The following is a 26,711-nucleotide window of genomic DNA, read 5'->3' as shown; positions in this document are numbered from 1 at the left end:
CACTATATGTTTTTTAAGTAAGATGGTCAAATGAAAAATGTTAAAATTCAGAAGTGATAGAAACTGATTCAAAAACTAGAGAAAACAGAGTTTCAGCTTTTGAGTTCAATTAATACTGAAATTATTGTAATAGGAAAAAAAGCATGAGGGTTATTTTTAGGGTTTTTTTGCTTCAGGATTGGTTGTTTCTTCTCACAATTTCCCTTTATTAACTGAATTTACCGAAAAATATTTAAGTTATTTTTGCAGTTTATACTCTTACACCGATTTTCATTAAATATCTTAAAGATTATCCCACATTAGGCTGAACATATGAATCTTTAAGTTTTCACTGATTTTTCTTAAAGTTTCTCTTTTTCATTAACAAAAATTTTACTCATACTGCAGAAAAAAATATTTCTTACTTATAAAGATTTCTTCCTCCTGGCATTTTATTATTTTCATTACTGATGTAGTATCTATAAAAGCAAAACATACTGGTTTTAGTAAAATATTTACAACATAATATTTAAAAAGTTTATCTGACATGTTTAAATCAGATTTTAAGTAAGTTAAAAACCTCCTCCCTCTCCTCTCTCTGTGCTTGCTTAGACCCTTGTTACCAGCCCTTCTGATAGGAAGAGATACCTTATTTATAGATACTTACAAAAATTTACTGGTTACAGCTTCTATGCTGATTACTTCCCAATCTCCTGAAGTAATAGCTACTGGAACCTGGAGCAGGGAAAAAGGCAAGGCAAGAAGTAGAACATGAAACTCCTTGATCACCAGGAGAAACACAAGCCAGCAGTGACTGTCCTAGACAGTATTCCTCACCTGTGAGCCATTTATGTAATGGATGTGCTTGTAACCTGCTGTGTCGCTGAAGACTTTGTAGTAGGAAGAATTGTCGGGTGCAAAGTGAGGGACAGATGGCTGAAACTTGAACATAAGAGAGATGTCTATTAAAGCAAAAAACAAAACTCCAGATCCTAAGTGATAAATTTAGGTTTTAATATCTCTAACCAGGACTCTCAGTGCTTACAACAAGGCATCAATGAATGTACTGCAAACATTTTTGCCTTCTGACTTAGTAGGTAGAACCTGTAGCCATCACTCCTAAAATAAACACACTTGAAATATTTTCTTGCTCCTTAAGCAGCAGAATTTCCAGAGTACTAGTCCCAGCAGTGATCCACACCCCCCAACTCCCTTCCTCCCATAGAATGTGAAGTACTTTCGGTGGTCTTAGTTTTCTACAATTTTAGGAAACAATATGTGCATCTTCTTTCAAAGGCACTGTTTTATTCCATCCAATGCAGCTGTAACCTATAAAAATGTAAATTTTGCAAATTAATGTTTTTCTTCAGTTTTTCATTTTGAAACACATATTTGTGTTTCAAATTCTTTTTATGAACAAATTCTTTGAACTCAATGCCACTTTTAGCTTAACAGTGAAAAAATGTCCTGTTCTATTCAAAAAAACACAAGCTGCTTTCCAAGAGGAAATTTTGCTAGCAAGTAGGTGATCACAGAATGACAGAGAACTCAAACTGGAATAATGTTTTCATGAAGTAATTACCCATTTATCAATTAAGAGTGACAGAAATGAATCAATTTCTTCTATTGACTGCCATTTGAATTTGCTACATATGGTAGGAAAGAAGAGAGGAATGAAATTGAGCTGAATGAAATAAAACTTATTTCTGTGACAAATGCCCAAAGGATCTAAATGCTAATTAGGGAACTGACACAATGTAACTGCCTTGGAGATGTTATACCCATCTTGAAATGGTGAAACAAAGCTGAAGTGATTTGCCTCCGGTCATTCAGAAAGCAATGACAGAAATTAAGTCTTTCTAACTGCGTGCTCCAAATAACCTCTCCTTGTTCCCAAGCAGTATTTTTGCAAAAAGTAATCTGGCAAATATTTTGCTAGCTTTTCCCTTATTTTTCAAAGTGTGACTTTCCTTTAACTCAACTGGCAAGCTCTAACAGCTGATGACCTGGAAGCCTTATACAGCAATGCAGGCTTTTCTGAGCATTCTTCATTTAAACATAATTTCATCTCTATTAAAAAAAAAAAAAACCTCCCAAAAAACACAAAAAAAAACAACAAAAAAAATCAAACAAACAAACAAACAAAAAAACCACTAAACCAAAAACACCAACAAAAACCCAAAAAAGCCCTCCCCCACAAAACACATAAAAACATTATAGTTAAAAAGAGAGGATTATATGTCTGTATTCTACACACATAGATAATTTACTTAAATTTTTATATATATAAAAGTATGTGCATATATACATCTTGTAAATTTATAAAGATATTCCCGGTGGAATAAATAAAGGTGGAAAAAAAAGGAATAAATATACCTATCCTATCCCCTCTTTAGTCCTCTCTATATTTCTTTCTCAAATACAAGAATTGTACAGTGAGATTATCATTTCTTCCAACAGCTCCTAAGAAGTGGGTTGTCTCTTTAAAAGAAACAAAAAACCAACAACCTAGTTTAGTGGCACAGACTTGCATTTTGCCCTCTCATTTTGCACAACTGTTTACAAAGTCTGCAGCTTGATCATCACATTGTCTAATTGTGAAGCCTTTGCTGCAGAGAAGCAAAATGTGTCAGCGTTAAGGCCTTCCTTTCCATATCAAATTTGACAGCAGGTGGGTTGATCTCTCATCTTCATACTGCGGATGATTTCATCCCTGCTGTTGCCTCCCTCTTTGCATTTCTTTAAACTTTCATTTTTGACTTCAAAAGTGAATTAGTGACTAAAGCATAATCAGTGTGTGGAAAATGCGGGAGTGGAAAGTGTACTCTGTGTTCTCATCAAAAACTCTGAAACTCATTTCTCCCTCCAAATCTGAACTTTTGCATCTCTGCTTCACTTCCCCCAGATCTTCTGTGTAGTTCATTAGGTGCCTACTCTCTACCATGTACAAAAGGACTGAGAGGCAGCTTCGAAAGCATCATCCAAACAGTAGCGGCTGGTTTGGCAGAAGTGCATAAAAATTTTAATCTGGCCAGTTACATTTATCTTGTCCCTACTTCTCTTCAGTGGATATTTCATGCAGGGGAAAAATAAATAAATGAGTGGCTGAAGTTAAAACTGGAATGGTTTGTTGCAACCTGATACACTAAAAATTACATTTGCCCTCTATGCCTTTACTCCAATATGATTCAAAGGTTACAGAATACACTTCTGAATACATTTTATTCCCTAGATCTTTCTGGAGGTAGTAGGAAGACTAGAAAGCAGGTATACCAGAATAGCTGGCAACTCCCCAGTACAAAGGGAATTCTGAATCTAGGTTCCTGAATTTCTCCCCTACCTACTGCTAGCAAAGCAGCAGGTCAGAAGCGGAAAGGAGTCTGGAAAGGGCGCTACGCTTTTGGTAAGCTGAACATAAAATCATAGAATCATAGAATGGTGTGGGTTGGAAGGCACCTTGAAGTTCATCTTGTTCCAACTGCCCTGCCATGAGAAGGGACACCTTCCACTAGACCAGGGTGCTCAAAGCCCCATCCAACTTGTGTGTCTAAAACACTCCCAGAGATGGGGTATTCACAGCTTCTCTGGACAACCTGTTCCAGTGCCTCACCACACCGCCAGTGAAGAATTTCTTTCTAACACCTAATCTGAGCCTACTCTTTCAATTTAAAGCCATAACCTCTTGTCCTGTCAACAAGATGCACAGGTCACAGAGGGCATGATTAGAGCTCCAGCCATACTGCACTGTCAGCCCAGCCTGGGAGTTCAGAACCTATTACCCACAAAAAAATTAAGCTTAACCCCAGACGTGGGGTAACATTTGAGATCATTTTTTCCTGTATATGTAAAACACAGCAAGTGAGAGGATTGGACCTACACACAAGAGGCATTGCAAAATGCAACAGGCTCATCAGAATTATTTAGCATGTAGCAGTTTTAGAAATTGAATACTCACTCTGCCAATCCAGCCAGTTGTACTTTCTTCTGTAAACTGTTTTTCCTAAGAATAAGAAAAAACAAACAATCCCACAACAATTATGTTTATTTTACATCAGGGTTTATTTCTACAAAGATAAACATACAGATATACTCTACTCCTTCCTAATTTCATCTACCATTGCAACTCTTCCTCCTAATGTCTCTTACCTCTGGACATGACCAAGAAGCATTTTCAAAGTCACAGATTGTGAGGACTGAAAAATTCTGAATTCTTCTGAGCCACTGCAGACAAATCCTTTCATCTGTCACCCATGTTACAACACTCAAATAATGATCACTGAAAACAGCAACAACATAAGATATTTAAAATCCTCTCTATAATAGCATACCATACAATTGCATTCAGCAATTCACTGAATGAGACTCATCTGGCTATTTTCATTTCAATCTATTCTTCAACAATAAACAATGATGCAAATGTAATTGAGCCATTTTTTCATCAATTGTTTTTGCTGCTAGAAGATGCCTTGGTTATTTTCAGAGATACAATAAAGAATTAGATGGCTCATACAAATCCACTTCCAGAAAGACTGCAATTAAATTTTAACAGCTATTCTCTAATGCATAAAATAATAGCTACTCCAGGCTGTTCATAAATCTTGTACTGTGTGCATCTAGAGGAAATTTTTCTGAATATTAAGTTGTATATGCCTTAGATTAAGCAATTTTATCCTTAGCTGCCTGAAGTTGGTTGCTTGTAATTATCTTCTGAATGGTAGATACTTTTGATCAATTGAGTAGTTATTTCTTTAGTTACAGTGGAGGGAGAGATCATACCAGAACCAGATATGACTATTTGAATATTTTACTTTCATCTTCAGAATACCACCCAGCTGACATGAGGGATGAAGTATCAGAAAAAAAAAATCATGAATATTTCTGTATATTAATTTTAAAAATGCACCACATAAAATTTAGTGGCTTTGTTTACCATAACGATCTGTTAGATGTACTGTCTTTTCTTATTTTAGATCTTTCCTATCTCCTTCAAGCCTTATGAACTAAAATAAAACAAACTTCCCCTCCAAGGCAAGTATACATTTTTAACCGTAATTTGCACATTTGACTTAGTTCCAAGTTCATGTTCCCTTTTCCCCCAAAGTTAGTTAACAAAAATGTGTGGGAAGCTTTGTGATAAGAGTATCTTTCTGATCACTGCAGTTTGGGGAAGGAAACACCACAATTAGTGTGGATGGATTAAAAATATGTCAGCTGGTTATCAAAAACATTCAGATTTATTTCTAGATTATAGTTTCAAATTCATGTTTGGAAAAGGTCTATTTCTGCATTTATATTTGACTGGGATGTCAGCAGGTCATTTAATTGCTACTGCCATTGAGTCTGCAGGAGCTTGTTTGTTAAAAAAAAAAACAAAAACAACAACAACAAAAAAAAAAAAACCCAAAAAACAACACCATTCATCCTGTACCTATAATAGTTCTTTCCCCTGTTTGTGTAAGGGGAATTAGTCCCACACTTTTCATTCCTTCAAAGTGAGAGTTGTTAACAATTCTTGTGACTATAAGTCATTAATCAGACAAGATGAACATCACAAGGAAAACAAACAAAACAAATATTATTTATCGAGCTATTACAATAACTATCTCTCCCCTGAGAGAGTGGGAATGCACCTTCAGCACTCAACAATGCACAAAAGGTTAACTAAGTGGCAATTAATTCAAGTACAGTAATTTTGCACTGCCCTTCCTCATTTGTTGCTGAAAAGGGATACCCTCCAACTACACTACTCAGAAGTCAGCTTATTCAAGGACAGATCATTTCAGACAAGAACGATCCATTCCCTTCATCCTCCTGCTGGCTAACAGGAGCCCCCTGCATCCGTGGTGTCAAAACCAGTGTTTAAATGCTGGATAGATTTCATGCTGGTCATTCAAGCAGAGTGTCAGGTTTCAAGTACCATCATATGGCAAAGCATTGCCATTCCAGATTCTGGCAGTTTTTCTTGACAAATAAAACTCTTGCTCTGCAACATAAGTGAGCTGTGCCCCCTTCATATGTAGGGGTGAAACTGGTGCTCATCCAAGCTCTGGATAGTGCTGTAGCAGGCAAACATTTGCTGAGGCACTGCCCCTCAACATGCCCAACCAGGCAGGCGGAATGAGGTATGCCACCAACTCAAACTCAGTTTTGCTCAAAATTTAGCTCCGTGGAAGTAAAAATAGAATTTTCCATCACAGAAACTAACCTTTCCTGTCACACAGTGGTGTACATATAAACACAATGTGAATATTCAATAGTTTGCACTTCCAGAAAAAACCTACCCAACAGCAACACCGCGCATTGCTCACCTTTTCCTACTCGTGTACCTTTGCTCTTGCAAAGTTCCCCAAGACTCGCTGTGGCCACCTCAACTTCTGCAGGACACATATGGTGAGACTTGACCATTATTTGGATCAGCCACTGGGAGAAGGAGTGAATTCTGATCCTTGAACTCATCGTTCAAGATTTCTATTTGTATTAATCCTGACTGAGTGGAAAATCAATTGAAGCATGGATGAACTCCATGTAACTCACACCTCTGTTAGCCAGATGGGTGTGAGCCTGGAAGGTAGCTGATGGTTATTCTCCTCATATCAACTTCCTTAAGGTATTAACAAAAGGTAAAAAAAACCTCTAAGACAGCAAAGATCTTAATCAGTACTGAGCAAAACGTAAAGGGCTTTTAATTCTGAGGCACTGGAATTCTGGAGGAAAACAAGGCACGACAGCTATCTAACATGCAGCTATTGCAGTGTGACTGTAAGGGAAGGATAGAGAACAACATATTCATAAGAACTTGCATCTCTGTTAACACATGGATGTTACACTGTGGTGCGGCTGAAACGGAAGAGTACTGATTTTCCAGTTATAGCTTTTTGGCCCCCACGTATAAAATGCTGGTTTTATGCATAAGCTAACAGACCTTTGTTTTTTTCTGGTTTATCAGTATAACCTGTGCTTTCATACCCATCATGTTTGTAACTGCAAACCTCTAAAACATTTCCACAATACTGTTAAAAAGAAAAAAACAAAACCCAAGATTTGGGATACCAAATTGTGTGCATGCACTTTAAATTGATGTAGCTGCTCTTTACAAAATACATTTATATCATGTTGTGCATTTCCAGTGGCATTTTGAGAAATACAATTTTCCATTTACTCTGAGAGGTGCTGATTTTCACCATCTTCCCAAAGAAAACAAACATTTTAAGTATAAATCTGAAGACAACCATGATACCTTGCCTTAGCATGAAGTCTGCTTCCAATGAAATCAAATCTTCACTTACCATTAAGGTTTTGTTTTGCTGGTTTTTTTTTTTCCTCCAGTGAATAGAAATACATATATTATAATTTGATTATACGAAAACTTGCTCATATTAAAGTTGTACTGTGAAATGACTTCACCATAGTTAGACTCCACTGAATGTGATGAGCCAAGAACTTGTCACATTCTGAATATAACATACATGGAATATGCCATCTATATATAATCACTAGCAGGATAATCTCTGTGCAGATTTTCTCTGGTAAATCTTGTTGCTACCAGAGCCACATTACAGGGAAAAACTGCCATACACAGTGAATACAGGGAGGTCACATATAAAAGCTCCTCCTCTCCCATCAAAAGAAACAATCAAATATCAAATATTTAATCAAAATTTCTCACCTTGATTCTATTTCTGCAGGTGGAACAATTTCAACAGGGCTGGAAGCTGGAAGCGATGTGGTATCCACGATAAAGAATTGTACAGTTGGATTTGTAGCTCCTGCCTAAAAATAAAATTTTTCATTGTACTTTTGAAGAGAGAATATTCTTTGTGAAGTGTTTGAAATTATAAATGAATAAGTTACTACAGACAGAAAGGTAAAACCAACCAACTGCAAACATGTGAAAAGACAAGTTCCTAAATGCAGTTTTATGATTGATACATAAATGATCCTTTGTATTTTTCACACAGAAGTGTTAGTTATGTGTTTCTAGATAAGAAAGACTACTACATTTAGAAACAATCACAGGGCTTGCTGTATTTGACCAGATCTTGTCCTACATACCACACACAGTACCTAGAGAGAATCAAATCCATTGCTAACACACGGGAAAATGCTTCTCTGTGGAAGCAGCACCTTACAGGAACTAATCATATCACAGCTGCCTATATCCCAATCAAAGCTGTGACTGCACCATGCCCTGCACTGTCTCTAATGCAATGCTGTGACAGCAAAAGAGCTGTGTCAGGAAGGGCTGTTTCTGTTGTAGTTAACCAGCCAAGTCCTCATGGTAACAGTCAGGCAGCTATACTTGATCCACCTCCAGAAGTCAGCAATATTCCAAACAAAAGGGGCTTGTAATAAAATCTGTAATTTAGATTGGCAATTCATTCTACACCTATGTCTCTTCTCAGGGGCCATGCTCAGGACAGAGCTGTCAGTGACCCCTCTAGGGGAGGCTCCAAGGGCACAGGCAAAGGCCACGTGCTCCAGGACCTTTGGGAAGGGTAGGGAGTGACCACAGCTGCTGCAGAGAAACATGAGCTTGGCACAAAGAGGGCAATTTTTCCACCAGGCAGCCATACCAGATGAGCAATAAACTGCCTGTATCACCTGTCCTGCACCATTAATCAAGAGTGAAAATATCTTCCTGGGATGGTCAGACCATTCTGGATTGGGGCGGGGCATGTTGATGCCTTTAGCCAACAACTCAACCCCTGAGTATAAAAACCCAGGGATGAACAGAAAGAACTAAAATAATGGACTTGAGATGATTTCACCCCATCTATTCCTTCCCAGCAATGGGGATGCCCAGCCCTGTGATGGTGAGTGTATTATGGAGGCCAACTATGAGAACATGTTTGCATTGACACTCAGCAGGGTATTGCAATTGTTGTACTCGAGGTGTAATTTGTACTTGCTTTACGTCTTAAATGCATTGCTCAGATAAATTAAAATCTGTGTAATATCAAATAACAGGTAAGTCCTGTTTTAAACATGAAACCCCCTCCACATAGAGCACATGAAGGAACCCACTAGAGCACTGTGCACTCTGACTCTCACCCCATTCAGCCCAGTGCCAACTGTGCCAGCAGTGGGCATTAAGTCATGTGGAGAGGAGGGGGAAGGAGGAGCTCCTTGCACTACAGCTTTCACTCTTACAGCTAAAACTGGAAGAGCTTAAGGTGTGGGCAAAGAAACTCCCTTAGCAGATTCCTCCTCTTCCTTTCAATACAGGAAACTGAAAATGCTGTATTAGCTGAAGAAGATTCCATTATCAATACCATGCACAACCCTAACCTAATGTACATCTGCCAAATGCTTTGTAACAACTTAGCTCCCTGTGAGCTTTTTTATCTCAACATCTATGCACTACCTCTAAATTTTATAGTGAAACAACAAAACCTTAAATCATACTTTTTTTCCTCTTTTTTCTTTCCCCTGGAGATAATAAAATACTTTAACATTGCCAGATGCTGTTGACTTCAGAAAGAGTAATCACAGCAAGCTGTTGAGGAGAGACAGACAATATTTTCATTAGCAGGAACTGATTAAATGAGACTACTCTCTTAATGAAACTGCAGAACAAACATGTTTAATAAATAACACAGACCTTGGGATATGGGATTTTAATGGTCTTTGGATACTGCAAGGTGTCTTCAGAATAAAAGGAGTACTCTATAACAGGAACTTCTTTATCATTAAAAGATGCATATGCCAAAAAATTGCCATTTGGAGACCACCACAGAGCAGAATGGGTGCCAAACATTTCCTCTGAAAGAGATGCAAATGTATTTAAGTTATAATTGATAAGTCGGCTCTTCTATCCTAGGTGCTGTTCTCATTAGTTTTTAATAGGATTTTTTTTCTAAATTGAAGTTCAGCTACTAAAATGCAGATTGTTTGGGTTCTGAAATGAGACATGAGATCAATGTTTATAATCTATCACGTGAATCTAATTCACACTAAAATTTCCAGTGACACAAAGCAAACTAGGCAAACTCATATATATTCTTAGATCCTCACACTAGCCAGGTATTAAGCCCAGATAAAGATGCATGTTTCTTTTAAAATACAGAGTTTGATTAATTTGAATTTTTCAGTGGTAAGGAATGAGATAATAATTACAATAAACCGAAGTTTTCACATAATAATGGAAAGTAAAACTTGCTTGTTGTAGTTACCTTCATAAACCCAGTCTGGTATTCCATTGAAAATTTTATTTTCTTCTCCATTTTGAGTGATTTGCACGGCTTCTGCTGTTGGTGAAGCTTTTACATAAATATTATTATTCCAAACATATGCCTGCAAAACATCATTGTGATAACAATTACTATTATAGTAAATCCTACTTCCTTTCTTTATTTCATCTACTGGGCAATTTAGAACAGATGACAAAAACCATCTTTAAAAGCTGCATTTCACCAAACAACCTTGATAATTAACAGACTTGGTATTACTAATACAATTACTAATACAGATCAGGGTGAGCAACATAACTTCAGGCATAGATGCAAAAAACCAAATAAAATATGAAAAGTGACATGACTACTTATAGAGTTTTGAAAATCTTGCAATTCCATTTTCTCCGTAATACAAACTTATTTTCCTTCACCAGGAGTTGTTTTCCACTAATCTGTCTTTCAAAGAAAACTATCATTCATTGCGGTCTCAGTGCTGCCAACAGATCTGCAAAGATGGTACATTTCTTCAGTAGCATTCAGAACTCTAGTTTTTGGCACCTGCCTGCCTCTCCAATCACCCCTGGTTTTCATCTCCAATAACTGAACAACAGAGATTTATTCCAGAGCTTTGCTCCAAGATACAGAAACTCTTTTCTACTTGCTTTGCTTCTGTTGCTGGTCTTTATACTTGACATATAAATTCACTAAGCAATAAGAATAAATGCACACCACATTCTCCTGGGGCAGACTAACCCTCAACACAAGGAAGGCACAAGCCTTGCAAATGTGGTAGTTGACACCACTGACGTAGACTGGAGGGGAGGGGAGGAAGAAAACAACAGTGAGAAAGAGTACAAAACAGATTTTAATCCTCTAATCCCACTACATGCCTCCATCAAGTAAAACTTCATCAACTGTTGCGTAATTAGGAGATAAAAATCACACAGTGATGATTAAACAGACAGTTCTAATGCTGCTGTCTTTGAAAGGGATGAACTACTGTCTGCAACTGTAAAAACACAAAGTTCCTGTGCATTTGTGCATTTCATGACTGATGGGGCCACTAGTTACTTTCAGGAATGCATTTTCATTAAAGAACAAAACAAAACACACAGAGGAACTCTGGAATCTTTCCAGCTACAGCAGTCAATTTTGAAACTAGTTCAGCTACTTTACCTAGCAGTAGGAAAGTCCCAAAACCTCAAGGGTACAGACAACATGAGCTTCCATGTCATGTGTATGAAAATGACTCTTTATATAAGTTTCATTTTTCTTTACTAACCAGTTTATGACCAACAGGTGACCAGGATATGTACTGTGTATCATTAGGTAGTAGTCCATCATCTAAAATAGAACTGGAAAAACAAAACCAAAATGCAGCCAAGAGAAATCAGTGAAATGACATTTCAGTGCAAAATGCATGTTAAAACAACATTTTATGTGCAAAAATTACTGACCTGCTACTGAAATTATAGATGTGATATGAAGCTGTAAAGGAATGCCTCCACAACTGCAAAAGAATTATTTTAATAGTAAGAAAATAGATTTTACCAGGTTTCATATCTCTTGCAGCTTGAATTACCCCTAAATCTCTCCTTGTGATTTTTATTAAGATCGGGAGAACACAATGAACATACAAGGGTAACAGATCTCTACTAGGTTTAAGGAAAGACGAAAGAATTTCCATTCTTCTGGGGTCATCACTTAAATACTCTGACTGAGGCCATTGACTGATTAAGGACAGAGATACAGATGCCAGAGATGCTGTAGATTTTCAGAAATCCTTGTAGCTACATGGCAGACTATCATAAGTGGCAGTTAATCCTCCTCCTTGTGCTTTACTGGCTCATTTGATGTTTTCTGTCTCATTTTTCATGTTGTATTATTTAACTTGGCATCTTATGTTATAGTAGTTCTCACAAGTCCCAGCAGTATGTCTGCAGCAGTTCCTCCAGTACCAGGGTGACCTATTCCCATTCATATTGTCACAGAAATAAAACCCTTCTGTAAGAAATCTGCCTCTTGAAATCTGTATCGCTCTATGGGCACTTAACAGAGAGAAAGGTGATGATGATAATGCACACACATTCAAACATGTTCACTTTGTGGGGCTGGAGAGGTTTGATTTAGCCCACAGCACTGACATGTTGCAATAATGCTCCCTTCTAAGAGGGTTCTTGGATATTTGCATGAAGATATAAACCAACAATTTAGTACTACACAGCCAGATGGCTATTACATAACAAGTGTCTACATACTCATGATTCATTTTGTTACTCTCTTTCTTTGCAATGAAGATTAATAATAACAGAACTTTCAATCACACTGTTATATAAAGGTTTAATATATAAATATTAAACATTAAAACAAAATTAACAGCATTAAAACAAAATTAACTCTTATGAACGCAACAAATAAAATACTACAGAGCAGTAAATTACAAGTAGAGGGGATGTGTAGGGTGGCTGGTAAAATATTAGGCATTTTGTGGGCCCTAATGATGTAGTGAAGAGTCCAGTAATTCTGAACACTTCAGAAAAACGAAAGCTAACTGGCTTAGGAGGACCCAGCATGGAAGGTAAAATTGAAAAAATTGATGACTGAGTGCACAGACTGTGTCTGACACAGTGCAAGAATTGCTCTGGGACAGCAATGCCAGGACATGTAGACAGTGCTCAGTGACACAGTGCTCAAGTATTTGTACACTGCACAAGTTAGCACTGAACTTTTTAGAAACAGAACAGCCACCTCTCCAAAAAAAAAAAAAAAAAAAGGAAAGAACAACAAAGTTAGCAGTTTCTCAGTGCACAAACTGCACAGCAAATGATCACCACCATTAGGCTTCTCAATTGGCACACAGAGCCAGGTTTTCATGCCACCTGGCATAAACGTGGGTTGACCTTGGTTGCTTGGTTCAGCACTGTGCCAGGATGAGGCATTCTGCTGCAGGCTTTTCATGTGCTCACTGACAGGAGGCAACAGGGACTCACAAGCCCACTCCAAGCACAAGCCTTCTTTGAAGCACATGCAGATTTTCATTCACCTCAGTTTTAAACTCTTACCTCCTACCACCACAATATAACAACCACATATATATATATAGCATACATATACAAGCAGATGTATAGCAGCATATCTACTCATCACTCCTCCTTACCCACACAACTCCTGGGAGAGCCATGCCTATCCTATCTACTCTCCTAGATTGTCTTCCCAGATAAACCATCCAGCCTTGCTCTCCTTGCTATAACTCTACATCTTCTTTTTATCCAGATCCTTTTTTTCCTCAGGCAGTCAACTCTCCTCTGCCAAGCTCACAGATAATACCAGTCTCTTCCCCTCCTGTCTGCTCAACTTGACTGCTCCCTTACATTCATCACATTCATCCATCCTCCTGCATTTCCCTCACGTTCTCTCAGCCTCTCAGTTGTTCCCAAACCTTTATTTTTGAGTTTCATCCTCAGTTGTAAAGTGCACTTGTACCTTTGTATAGCTGTACTGCAGAAGAGCAAACTTTTGGTCAGGAGACAATATAACAGTGCTTGCCTGGTACTTATCCTGTCAACAAAGGAAGGGAAAAAGAAACACATTAAACATTGATTCCATAGACTATGCAGAACAAAATATGAAATCCAATACCTTTCCCAATATCTGCATATATTACATGTAAGTAAACATACTAATGTTGTATTTGCCAGGATTACTGAGGATGTTCTGTTGTCAGCACTGATACACAGGATGTCCCCATTATCTGTTTTGTGAAGATACTGATTTCCTAAAAGCACAAGAGAGATGACAACAAAAAGTAAATGAAATGCTCATCAGTTACTTCAATTTTCCCTTTATGCTTTTAAGGAGGAAATAAATCCTAAAAATCTGGTAAATGCTGTGTTTCCCAATTCTACAATGAAAGGAGGCTTACAGCACGTGAATGTTCACAAAACGTAGTTGTGAAGCCCACAGCATCCACCTCCTAGCATCTCTTTCCCTTGGGGCACCAGGCGTTCTCAGAAGGAAAAGCAGCCTGTATCTCCCTGTTCTCTGGCAGCCCGATGCACAGGAAGCTGACACACCTCAGAGGGTAACATGCTTCTACCCTAAAGCACAGAAGTAAGTGTGCTCTTTTAACAGTAGGAAGAATATAACTTGCCATGAACATGAGCATGTTTCTAAGGGAAACAAGGAATCAACCCTTTGAGCTATGCACCATTCTGTAATGGCACTATTAAATAATTTGGCCTTTTTTCAGAATACAGTAGTCACCTCAGCACGAGGTGACCGCAGGTGGTACATCGCTGAAGGTAGTGCATTTTATGGACATTCAAGTTGTATGTATAAATGAATTACCTGAAATCCACTCCAAATTATATGTTTTGTACTTATAGTCATCATTCAAATAATTCTGTAGAGTATATGTTTTTCCTGAAGAGGTCTCTTCTGAAAGAAACAGACAGAAGAGAGATTCTGATCTTTGCTGCAAATTGTTCCACCCCAGCTTCTTAACCCAGCTACTAAGTGGGTTTTTGTTGCTGGTTATTAAAGTGTTTTAGCTAACTGTCTCTAAAGTAGCAGCAGTGGGAAGGCAATAAAACTTTATTGCAAGGTAAATTCAGCAAGCATAAAATAAGGGAGCATCAGCAAGGTCATTTAACAAACTCATGGAAATGAAAATACCTTTTTGACAGTGAAAGAAATACCTTTTTGACTCTGGCTCTCTTACCTCAGCAAACATGTACTCCTCAAAAGCTGAAAAGAAGTGATCTTTGTGCCTTTCTCCCTGTGCTCACTCTAGGAAGTTCACTGTAAAACCCCAGTCGCTAATAGCTGCAATTGTGAATAATTTGCTTATCCTTAAGCTCAAATTTCAGAAATGCCTCAAATAAAAAAAAACTAAAAATCTGAGAAGCAGTAAAATATTCAGAGAAGGTCTAATAAAAAAAAATATTTAAATAACAAACACTTCCTGATAAGATTATGATGAAATAATTGATTAAATATTTTTGCCTCTTTTGATGTAATTTTCACCAAGGTATCTTTAAGTTTATTTTAGCATTACAATTTTGACTGGAAAATTAAAGCCATGTAACTGGGTTAGTCTGAAAAGACCAAGTGAAACATTGAATCTAATTAAGCTAATGAATTAGGTCATCAGCTTCAGTCGGCTTCTATATACAGTATTTCTTTCTTACTGCCTGCCATGCACAAGCTATTTTTTCCAAAGTATGACAAGTAATAACAACAACAACAACAACTCAGTCTGTGAGTCTTTGTGATTTTTTTCCTCTGAAAACAAAGACTACATATTTTAAATTCAGGTGTGCAATTCTCTCCCAGCATCTTGCCTGCCTTTTTTTTTAAATGGAAACCTAAAATCTACCTGCATATACCCTTTTACCTACAGGGTCCAGAAGGAAAGGAATTCTAATTTCAACTGGCTAAATCAAAAGACTAGAATAAAAACAATCAATAAAAACACTCAAATACAGATGTGGTGACTGATCAACCAAGGTGCTAACCTGTCCCTATCAATTCTGACACCCCAGTCTTTTGGATACATTTAAACAGACTGCCTTCTCTTTCCTTATGCCAAAGAAGAAAAAGACAGCAAAGTCCTTGGGAATACACATACACAGAAAAACACCTCACAACAGTTTCTGCAGGTTCTCTTTCTGTAGGCTGGATACCTGTGACATCTGGAACACCACATGAAGACATTTATATCAGCCATTACAGCTTTACTCTTATTTCCAAACAATAAGATAACTGTATATATATAGCACAGACTGTACTACTACCACTGCAAGAGATGTAACAAACAATGATTTTAGTCTAAAATGCTCAGAAAAGGTTAAAAAAATGCTTGTCCAAGTCTATTTGAAATGTGACTCTCAAAAAAAAATACTAGGCTGGATTTATTGCTCTTGAAGTTTCTGTGAGAATATTAATTTCTCAGGTTATTTATTTAACTGAATATTTAATTTGATGGATTATGAACAAGTGCGTATTTAATATTCATACACAGTTGTCTAGTTGGGAATATGACTTCTTCCTTATCGAGAAAGTGTCATTTTCAATCAGAGGGGCCTCAGAAAGCAACAAACTCTCTCTTGGAAAAGGAGAAGCAATTTAAGACAGGTGGCTGATGAACAGGTTTAGGGATTTTTCCAAACTGATGAATGTTTTTCTCCCTGGTGACATACATATTTTGCTAAGGTCTCATTACTAAAAATCAGGCCACTATTAAGATTTGTTGGCTATGTATAAAATTAAAATTTCATTTTCTGTCAACACCTTCCACATAGTATCTGAATATGAAAACATACGCCAAGCTGTAAGGGTACAGTCAGAGAAGTTCTAATTGAAGCATTTTCTTAATCTACAAGGTAGGCCATTACCAGTATATTCTTATTTATCCACTTTGTGCCACTGACGAAAGATACTCAACATACATTAAATTCCAAATTTTGGTTCTTAGTGTTCAGAATCCATTTGAAAAGAAAGGTCAAACAGGTTTATTTTGACAGAATAAAGTAACTGCTGACATTCGAGAGCATTTTATTGACCTTGAAGGTGGTATACAGGTCAATGGATGCTTATATTTTAGCAAAACTTCTTTCACTCTTAGGTACAGAGAGACTGCATTTTCTTGTTATTTTTCTTTTTCAACAATTCCACATACAGATTTGTTTTTCTAAACTCCAAATGACTAGCTTCCAATGCTCAGTATTGGGGCCAGTTTAATAATCTTTATCAATGCTTTGGATGAGGGGACTGAGTTCATCCTCATTAAGTTTGCGGACGACACCAAGCTGGGCAGGAGTGTTGCTCTGCTGGAGGGCAGGAGGGCTCTGCAGAGGGATCTGGACACGCTGGATTGATGGGCCAAGGTCTACTGCCTGAGGTTCAGCACATGCCAGATCCTCACCTGGGCTACAACAACCCCAGGAAGTGCCACAGGCTGGGCAGAGTGGCTGGAAAGCTGCCCAGCAGAAAGGGACTGGGGGGTGCTGGTGAACACCAGGCTCAACATGAGGCAGTGTGTGCCCAGGTGGCCAAGAAGGCCAGCAGCATGCTGGCTTGTATCTGGAATAATGTGGCCAGCAGGAACAGGGCTGTGATTGACCCCTTGTACTTGGCACAGGTGAGGCCACACCTCGAGTGCTCTGTCCAGTTCTGGGTCCCTCAATTCAAGACAGACCTGGAGGTGTTGGAATATGTCCAGAGAAGGGCAATGGAGCTGGTGATGGGGCTGAAGTACAAGTCCTGTGAGAGGTGGCTGAGGGAGCTGGGAGCATTCAGCCTGGAGAAGAGGAAGCTCAGGGGGAATGGTGTTGCTGTCTACAACTACCTGAGAGGAGGCTGTAGCCAGGTGGGGGACAGGCTCTTCTTACAGGTAGATAGCGACTGGATCAGAGGAAATAGCCTCAAACTGTGCCAGAGAAGGTTCAGGTTGGACAGCAGGAAGAATTTTTTCACTGAAAGGGTGGTTAAGCATTGAAAAGGAGTGCCCAGGAAAGTGGCGGAGTCACCATCCCTGCCAATGTTTAAGAGATGACAGGATGTGCTATGGTTTAGTTGACAAAGTGGTGTTCAGTCAAAGGTTGGACTTGATGATCTTGGAGGTTTTCCCAATCTTAATGATTTTATGATTCATCTCTACCCTGGTCTGACTCCTGACAGTACATATGAATTTCCACTGTCATAATGATACACTAGAAATAGTTACATCATAATACCCCTGTTACAACAGTAAAACCGTAAGTCCTTCTGCAAAAAGTCTCTTAATTATTTACATAAGTAACAGTCATACAAAGTTGATAAACAATTCCATTTGAATTTTGGAATTTCCCATTAATATGCCACCCTCTCTAAAGAGAAAAATCGAGTTGGTTTCTGTAGGTGTGAGGGGTTGACATTGTTTAGCCCCAGCTGGCAACTAAGTACCACTAGCTTCCCCCTCGCCCTCAGTGGAGATGGGGAGGAGAATCAGGAAAAGATAAACCCATAGGTTGAGATAGGAACAGTTAAGTATAATACTCCTAATAATAGTAATAATATTTGCAATGTAAAGGAAAGCAAGAGGAATAAAACCCAGGAAAGAAAACTGATGCAAAACACATTTGCTCACCACCCACTGACCAATGTCCAGCCTGTCCAGGCAGCAATCAGCACCTTGCAGCCAATCCCCCAGTTTATGTGAGCATGACATGATGTGTTATGAAATACTCCTTTGGCCAGATCAGGTCAGCTGTCCTGGCCATGCTCTCTCCCAGCTCCTTGTGCACATGTTTCCTGGCAGAGCCTGGGAAACTGGTGTCTATGACTGGTGTAAGAGTAAGCACTACTTAGCAACAACCAAAAAACATCAGTGTGTTATCAGCATTATTCTCATACTGAATCCAAAACACAGCACTGAACTAGCTACCAGGAGAAAATGACTTGAATCCCAGCCAAAACAAGGACAGGTGTAAAACAAACAAGAAGTTAACAATTGTGTTATGGTATGACATCTCACTATACCAAAATGGAACCATGTTGAGAAATTACTTTTGATACATGTATTGGTTATTCCCCAGTGTCAAGGTACATTTTCCTAATTTCCACATGTATTTAAAAAAAAAAGGGGCAAGAAATTAGTGGACTTTAAACCATGATAAACTATAAAAGCAGTAATATTGGAAGCTTTACTGCATGTTCACCACTACTGAGAGAGACAGGAAAAACCACATAAAAGGAAAGACAAGTGCAAGCATGATGTTCAGTAACAACAAGAAAGGGATAGAGAAATTATAAAAATCAGAAAAGGTGAATGGTTATTGCCATTTTAAAGTGAAGGCAGGAGAGCAAGAATGATCTGCAATCAAAGCATGTAATTTAGCAGCAGTGGGAGAGATGCAAGGGAATCCTGGCTGATTCAGTGGTCAGAAAAGCAAGAGAAATTCCAGGCTAGTTCTTCCAAATCTGCTGTTTCCCCATTTCTCTTCCAATGTGTAAAAGAGTACTCTAATTCTTCCCCCCTCCTGTATACTCCAGCCCCCAGTTACTATGTGACAGTTAGAGCATTGATTTCTATCAAAAAAAAAAAAAAAAAAAAAAAAAAAAAAAAGTAGTTAAAAACTACTTTGCTTGTTCAGGCCAAAGGCTCACTTCATCCAGAATTCTATCCAATACCCAGGACATTCAGGAGAGACTACAACCAAATATGAGTGCAGTTCATCCAAAAGCCACTCCATGGGGCTGCAGAGACTTCCCTGGAGGGATTTAATCATTAACCTGGTAAATCATAGCTCTGGAATCTCTCTCAAATTTACTCCATCTCATGCAAAGCAAGGAAATAATAGCAGAAATGTTCTACAGATAGCAATCTACTGTTGATAATGGGGTTTTATATTGTATTACTCAACATTTGAATTAGGGTAGATAACTGAGTTAAATGACAGTTACAGAAGTCAAGGACATGTAGCAGGAAAACATACCCAATCCCTATCTTTTCAGACTCACACAGAACACTCAGGCACTTTAGGGCCATTAACTTCCCCAAGACCTGCTGTGCTCTTCCAGCCTCTCCTAGGCACATTTCTATCAAAAGACCACAAAAGCACACACATAATACCATATAATCATGATGGTGATGACCCTTCTCATTTAGTGACTATCTCACCCTTGGAGAATTACTCCTGTGAGTGAAGAATCCTGGTTTGCAGACAGATAGCTGTAAGGGATCCTCACTCTAAGGCTGTCTATGACTTGCTCATGGCAGCAGAATAATAGTAAATACTGCACTGTCTTCTTCCTGCTCCCAGCATTGGCTGCTCATCCTCCCACTCCTGGTGTTCCTGCCCAGCTGTAACAAGACCTGCAGTTAGAGAAGTGGTAAAGGTATATATAGACATGGAATGTCTCAATCTGCCTTTTGCATGGAAGGTTATAGAAGAAAAAAACAAACTGTGAGAAGTATAAGCAAATTGGTGAATCATGAACAAACAGACCAAATATTTTTTTATAAAATACTCATGCTTTAAGGGTAACAACTTGTTGCTGTAGTCACCTGTTGGATAGCTCCTCAAAGCACAAAAATGCTTTGATCAACAGACTTCAAATACAAGCCCCAACGCTGTTTTGAAATTAAACTGTTTGATGAAAATAGCCCCATGTGGTTATTAAATATAAAATGAAGTGTCAAAATAGGCAATGGGTCTAAATGAAATATAGAATTTTGTACAGAGTTCTGGTAGCAGACCCTCCAGGTAAATGTCAAATGAGGGAACCACTCCACAAATTGAAGTCTTCACTATTTGTCCATGCTAAGTGTCTGAATGAAAAGAAGCAGAAGTTCTCCTTGCAAGGCCTACATGCCAGCCAACAAGCCAGAACTCTGCTGGAGGGGCAAAATTTCACTACCTTTCACTGCACTGGAGACCATTTATCAAACTAATTTTGTGCTGCATGAATACTAAGCTTATGAAAAGAAAATACATTGAGAAGCATGGCAGGGAAAACAGCTGCGGACCAAAGGTAAGAAATTCAAACTCAGAATTATCTGTTTATATCAATAACTGTCATATTTACTCCCTGTAAAATGCTTGAACCATTGGGATGAAATGAAAACTATCTGACTGCAATTACAAGGATTTTTATCAGAGCAGACTTTGATTTCACACAGTCACATGAGCTGCTCCTTCCCAAAGCAGTTTTACCACTTTTCATTTTGTACACAGTCACCTGCATGGCCCAAGAGGCATCCCTCGCTGACTCATGTCCTGTGGTTGCTCATAAACGCCATATAATCAAACTAGCGATTAATTGCCCTAACCTATAAATTACTACTTTATGAGTACACCACCTGTACACTCTCAGCTAACAGAAAACATCTGTTTAGCTCCCTTCAGTCAAAATTCCAAAGAACTCTGCAGTTCTCAAACTACAATGGTCACAGTTGTTCGGATGTTACTGCTGGCCTGGTTTGTGAAGAGACAGGAATTCAAGTTTTTGAACTGGACCACTCCATCTCAATCCTTATTTTACCCAGAGGGCCTTAATGAACTACCTGGATGTGTTCTCTATGCCTTAATTTGAGCCAACAGTAGGAAGTCTGACACACTGTTCTACTCTTTTACAACCAAAGGACACAAGCCAAGGCTGACAGCATGGTGGTATTTATTCTGTGTATCGTAGAACAGAAATGCCTATTTGAAGTAAAATGAATTTACTGTGTAACTGGATGACTGATCTTGAATTGCAGCCACTTCTAGAGCAGAAGAACTCCTATGCTACAATTCATGAAAGAAGAAAACCCACTTTATTTACAGTAAGACATAGCATTGGCATCAAGATAGACAAGTATGAACTCTTCAGCAGAGTTCAGGCCTGCATACTGAATTCTTTCACTAGGTGTTATGCCTGCACACATCCATCTGATAAGTTATCAAGACCCTTTCTCTTGCTCTTCCCCACTTGTGAAATTCAGAGTATTTTTTGTCACCTCAAAAATCTGCTTTTTTGAGATAAGTGGCAAAAAGCTGCCCAAAAATAAGAGAAAATAGACTCAGCATCCACTGATGGAAGTTTCAGCCTAGAAGGCATAAAACTCAGATATCTGGACTTTGAAAATCCAGTTCTGAATGACTGCGATATTCACATTAATATTAATAGACCTGAACTGCAACACAGTTTCATGTCAATTATGCCACATGAGCACCAGTGACACAAGCGCCGCCTCTTTGACTGATACAACAAAAGCCCCAGAACTTTGTGCACACATAAGCAATTCCTGAACACATCGTCAAGATCCACTTACACATCTTCACTTTTTCTTGGGGTGCACTTCTCGGATCTAGGTCTGGTCTAGAAAACCCTCCCTTAGAGTGTGCTGTGCTGGCTATACATGTCACGGCTGCTCAGCTGTCCATCATAAGAGCACAAAACGAGAGCAGCTCTGTCCTGCCAGCTGAAAACAATGCATTGCTTCACCAGGATTTAATGCTGTTTCACATTAACATCCAGAGCTACAAGGGCAACCTGGAAAGCGCTAACTGGTCAGAGTCCAAAACCACACTCCGAATCTTTCTGTACTTTTCTGACTTCTGTAACTGTGCTGTTTATATAATTTCACCCAACGGTGTTAACAAAAGTTGTGCAAACAGAGCAAACAAGAGGGAATATAATCTTTTCCCTTCAATACACTCTAGAAAAATGAGAAATTGGCAGTTTACTGCTGGTTCGAGAGCCTTTGGCGACGATAAGAACAGAAGATGGTGAAAACGACAAAGCTTCTATTATCAACGCAAACAAGAAAATTAATAGACTTTTTTAACTGTCCCCGCGCCCCCCACCCTCTCTGGTGAGACAGCCACCTCCCAGTTTCCAGCTGCAGCTCTGCGGACCCCGTTCCCTGAGGCAGAAACTTTCCGCAGAACTTTCCCCGCCGCCGCGGCCGCAGCGAGCCCCCGCCACCCTCCCCGCGCGGCCGCGCCGCGCACTTACGGCGGGTGAGCAGCACCAGGGGCACGGTGATGGCCACGACAACCACGGCGACCCCCAAGAGCCCCAGCAGCCACTTCAGGAAGCTCTGCAAAAGAAGTCCCGTCAGCCTCCGGCGGCGCAGGCCCTGCCCGCGCTGCCGCCCACCCTCCCCTCGCCCACCGGCATCGCGGAGCGGAGCGGGGCGGGCGGGGCGCGGCTCCGCCGAACGAGCCGGGCGCGCTGAGGCTCCGCAGCCTCCGCGCTGCCCGCGGGGCGCTCCTCGTGAGCGGCGCCTGGGCGGGGGCTGGGGGCGGCTGCCTGGGGAGCGGCAGCGCTGGGGGTTGTGCAAGATCCCGGCTTTCTGCTGGCTTTGCGGTTTGAGCGGCGGTTTCTCCGTCAGTTCCCCGGCAGCGCGGTGACACAGCTGTGCGCGGCAGAGGAGAGACTTGGGACAGCGGGGGGTTTCTGTCGGAAATCAGATAACGGCCCAGAAGTGAAATGCTGATGGAAAACTCCCAATGTTTTGATAACACCAACATTTCTTGTTAAGTTTCTGCTCTTTTAACTTCTTTTTCTGACAGTTAAGTCATGAAAAATCTGACAAAATTGCAGGAAGGGCTTGTATTTATCGGTTTTTTTTTTTTTGGCACTGGAGATAGAGCTGTAAGTCTGCTAAGTGGGTTTTTAAATTAAGACCAGAAAGTGGAAGTATAGGACAAAAGTTTAAAATTTAGTGATGAAGATGACCCTTATTTATCACGTAAAACAATTCCAAGGCGAGTTTTGAATATGTGCTGAAAAACTAGGACAAATTGTTGGAAAAGATAGAATAACCAGTAAATCAAAACTGTAAAGCTTTTGGTTGTTTAAAAAGCTGAGTCTTACCAGTTATTAAAAAAAAAAAAAAACAAACAAAAAAAAAAAAACCAAAACAAGTTTCTAAATTATTTTAAGAGCTGTAGGCTCCAAAACATAATTATAAGTCATGCTTTTGGTTTTATCCATGTTAGATTTTCCTCTAATTGCAGAACACCAGTAACTACCAGAGACAGATGCAGGTATTTTATGAGTTGAGAAATCTAACAGAAAAAGTAGTTGATCTGCTGAAGCAAAATTTCGAGTCAAGGGAAATAGCAAATGTTCTTAGTTTTGCCTTCAAAGTACTTGTCAAAGCTTTCAGAAATGTTATGCTGCTTGCTCCTTCATTCTACTTCTTCAGATGGAGCACAGCATTTAATATTTTACTGCTATTTCTTAAGAAAGCCTTGTCTGGAAGTGGGATAATAGCTTTTTTGTGATAAAAACGTCTCCTACAGTATTGCTGAAGTGCTTACAAACATTAAAGCTGTGTCTGTATGGGAACTAACAGACTTCATCTAGATACAAACATGTTCTTGCTCATTGTTGTATGCCATTCTTGAAGGTAGTAGTTGGTATTAGTTACAAATTTATGCTCTGCTGGCTGTATTGGGTTACCTTAGGAAGGTCATTAATGTGCTCTGACAGTGGTTCCAGGTAGCACAGTGTGCGTGTGCCATGCAGCATCCAACCTGCTGCAATTTCACAGCTTGCTAATCACTAATCTGAGTAGATAAGGCCACTTCTATAAAGTAAAATCCCTGTGAAATGACAGTGTTTTACATTACTTTTCAAAGTAGCATCTCATTATATGCTGTAAGATGCATGACCAATGTTTCAGAATGTCTTACAGCTCCACTTAAATATCATTAAATAAATATCATCTTACAGCTCCACTTAAAAATCTGGTATACTGTGCATCTGTTTGTCTTATCAACAATCAAAAACGAAAACAAAACACCACCACCCCTCATCCCAGGGTGAATTTTCCTTTTCCTAGTGAGTAGGAATCACAGCATATATATAATTCAGCCAATCTATGGTTTTTTTCCCCCTAAACATGTAAGTAGTTATCATCACAATGTCTAAAAATACAGCACAATCAAATTATATCAGTTGTGTGAAAAAATGTACCTGAATGTTTTGTAGCTTTTCATAGCCGAGTTGCAGTTTAGTAATATTTTGAGAGATTATCTGCCATGCTTCAAAATTTCTCAGTGGTGAATTCTAAGGAGAAAAAAGGAGCAGTATTGTCAGTGCATATGGCTGGCTACTGCTGGTTTCTGTGGGAACACCATTTGAAGTGCTTTTGGGAATGTGGGTTCCTATGTCTAGATCAAGTTTTTAGTAGCCTACAGAGCCTCTGACTCTGGTCATGCCTGAGGGACTTACAGGACCCAAATCTGTAGGCAGAACCACCTGAGTGAATCAGTAAAAGTCAGTAAAGCAGAATATGTTTTCCATTTAGTTGTAATAGTTCCTAACAGTGATTCTCTACAACTTGAAAAAAAATCTGAAGTTCCTCCCGACTGATCAAAACACCCATGATCCCAAAAACATATTATGGTTGTGCTTCTGGTTCTCAGTCAGATTGTCTTTTGTGATAGCGTGAGGCTTAAAAAAGTTCCTCCAGCTAAATATTTCAAGTTACTTTATACTGTGGTGTTCTTTTGTAATCAGATACGTATGCATTAGCACCATGCCAAGAAATTAAATGACGATACAGCACTGGCTGCTACATGATGAAATTTGAGAAGCTGTAGCTTCATATTGTATGTTCAACACAGTGGTATTCATAAAGAAGTTGCATGATTGCAAAGAGCTACTTACTAGAAAAGAATGAAAATACACCTTTCAGCTTGAAGTTGACCTTCCCAAACAATTAGGGGACCTGCAACGTCTTCCTCAGACTTCTAGCCTCAGTAAGACTCAAGACTTTGTTAGACATCTGTTTATATGTTTGGGCCTTTCCTCCAGAAGTATTTGGAAGAGTCAAACTGCAAAAATGGAAAACTTAAACTCTCTGCAGAATAAAAAAAAATTGTGACTAAAATGTGTACAGTTTATTTTACAGGTGCAATGATGTATTCCAGATTTCTCAGTGTTTTTCTGTGGGAGACAAAATATGGGCTGGATAGTATGGATTCAGTGGCTCCAGTGAATAGTGGAGTTTCATTTTTTCTTTGCATTTGAAGTTGAAATGGCATGACAGTTTTGTAGCACATCTTTGCATTGGTTCTGTTTGAGAGGATTGTGAAGAGAGTGTTAACTGTAAATCAAGAAAGAAAAATCCCCGATTTATGTGATTATGTCACTGGGACATTAACTTCAATGTGGTTAGTAGCAGCTGTCACTTAGATCTTTCAAGTTTGTGTTTTTCTTTAGAAAATTATTTCTATCTGGGAACTACAGATTCTGACATGTCCTCTGAATGGTTAGAGCATCTCAGGTTTCTGTTTCTGGTTTTTTTTTTTTTTTTTTTTTTTTTTTAATTAATTCCAAGTAGTTGTCTTATTTTAATGCAATATGCTTATTTTTCCAGATACTTAATACATAGTATGGAAGTGGAAAGATGCTGCACACTCAGCAAATAAAATACAGTGGGGACACCTTTAAATATAAGGCCACCTGGAAGTTCAGGGCAGCACATGTGCAATATACAGAGGATTCCAGCTATTGTAGTAAAGACAAAGAGATTGTGACTTTTTTCTCCCTATATTTATACTCTTCACTGAATTTCATGTGGCATGTGTTAGAAATAACCAGGGCATACCTTACTACTGATGCCATATGGACTTGCTCTGTTATTCCAGGATATGTAAATCCTAGTCCTGTTGAGGTGAAACAGGTGTTTGATATTTCTGATTATAAACTCAGCTTCACCTCCCTTGTGAAGAAAGGGTTACTTTTGATTCATGCTCTAGATCAGGACTTAGAATATTAGAGGTTAAATGTTTTTGTTGTGTTCCAGACAAGCTGCATAAACTTGAGAAAATAATTTATATCCCTCTGTTCCTAAAGCATATAATTTGTAAATGTGTGGAAAGCCCAGTATTTTCATAGCTGACAAAGCCATCACCAGGAGGGGCTCAAAATCCCTGGTAACAGACACCACGGAAAAATGGATTTGTAACTGAGGAATCAGAGCACTAAAACATCCTGGACAAAGTGAAATAAAACATTTCAAAGGCAATTGTTCAGCCTGTAGGAACAGAAGAGTTACCTTGTACTGTTTTATCC

The 26,711-nt window shown here is 38.9% G+C and overlaps 1 protein-coding gene across 1 annotated transcript in view; it reads right to left on the bottom strand.

Annotated features, from left to right (window-relative positions):
* DPP4 (dipeptidyl peptidase 4) overlaps window positions 1-22,868 on the bottom strand; it is a 40,355-nt gene extending 17,487 nt beyond the window's left edge. The window contains exons 1-15 of the mRNA XM_053947410.1: window positions 22,794-22,868; window positions 22,635-22,719; window positions 14,499-14,588; window positions 13,832-13,926; window positions 13,635-13,709; window positions 11,609-11,661; window positions 11,434-11,506; window positions 10,152-10,272; window positions 9,581-9,741; window positions 7,646-7,749; window positions 4,126-4,255; window positions 3,935-3,979; window positions 817-921; window positions 647-714; window positions 405-458 (exon numbers count right to left, since the gene is read on the bottom strand). Coding sequence (XP_053803385.1) covers window positions 405-458; window positions 647-714; window positions 817-921; window positions 3,935-3,979; window positions 4,126-4,255; window positions 7,646-7,749; window positions 9,581-9,741; window positions 10,152-10,272; window positions 11,434-11,506; window positions 11,609-11,661; window positions 13,635-13,709; window positions 13,832-13,926; window positions 14,499-14,588; window positions 22,635-22,719; window positions 22,794-22,799 — 1,265 coding nt within the window. The 5' untranslated portion in view covers window positions 22,800-22,868. The remainder of the gene's footprint in view (window positions 1-404; window positions 459-646; window positions 715-816; window positions 922-3,934; window positions 3,980-4,125; window positions 4,256-7,645; window positions 7,750-9,580; window positions 9,742-10,151; window positions 10,273-11,433; window positions 11,507-11,608; window positions 11,662-13,634; window positions 13,710-13,831; window positions 13,927-14,498; window positions 14,589-22,634; window positions 22,720-22,793) is intronic.
* Window positions 22,869-26,711: the final 3,843 nt, after the last annotated feature.

This window comes from Vidua chalybeata, chromosome 7 (genome assembly GCF_026979565.1).
Source record: "Vidua chalybeata isolate OUT-0048 chromosome 7, bVidCha1 merged haplotype, whole genome shotgun sequence".
NCBI classification, from domain to species: domain Eukaryota; kingdom Metazoa; phylum Chordata; class Aves; order Passeriformes; family Viduidae; genus Vidua; species Vidua chalybeata.
This window is presented reverse-complemented; position numbering and strand designations above follow the sequence as displayed.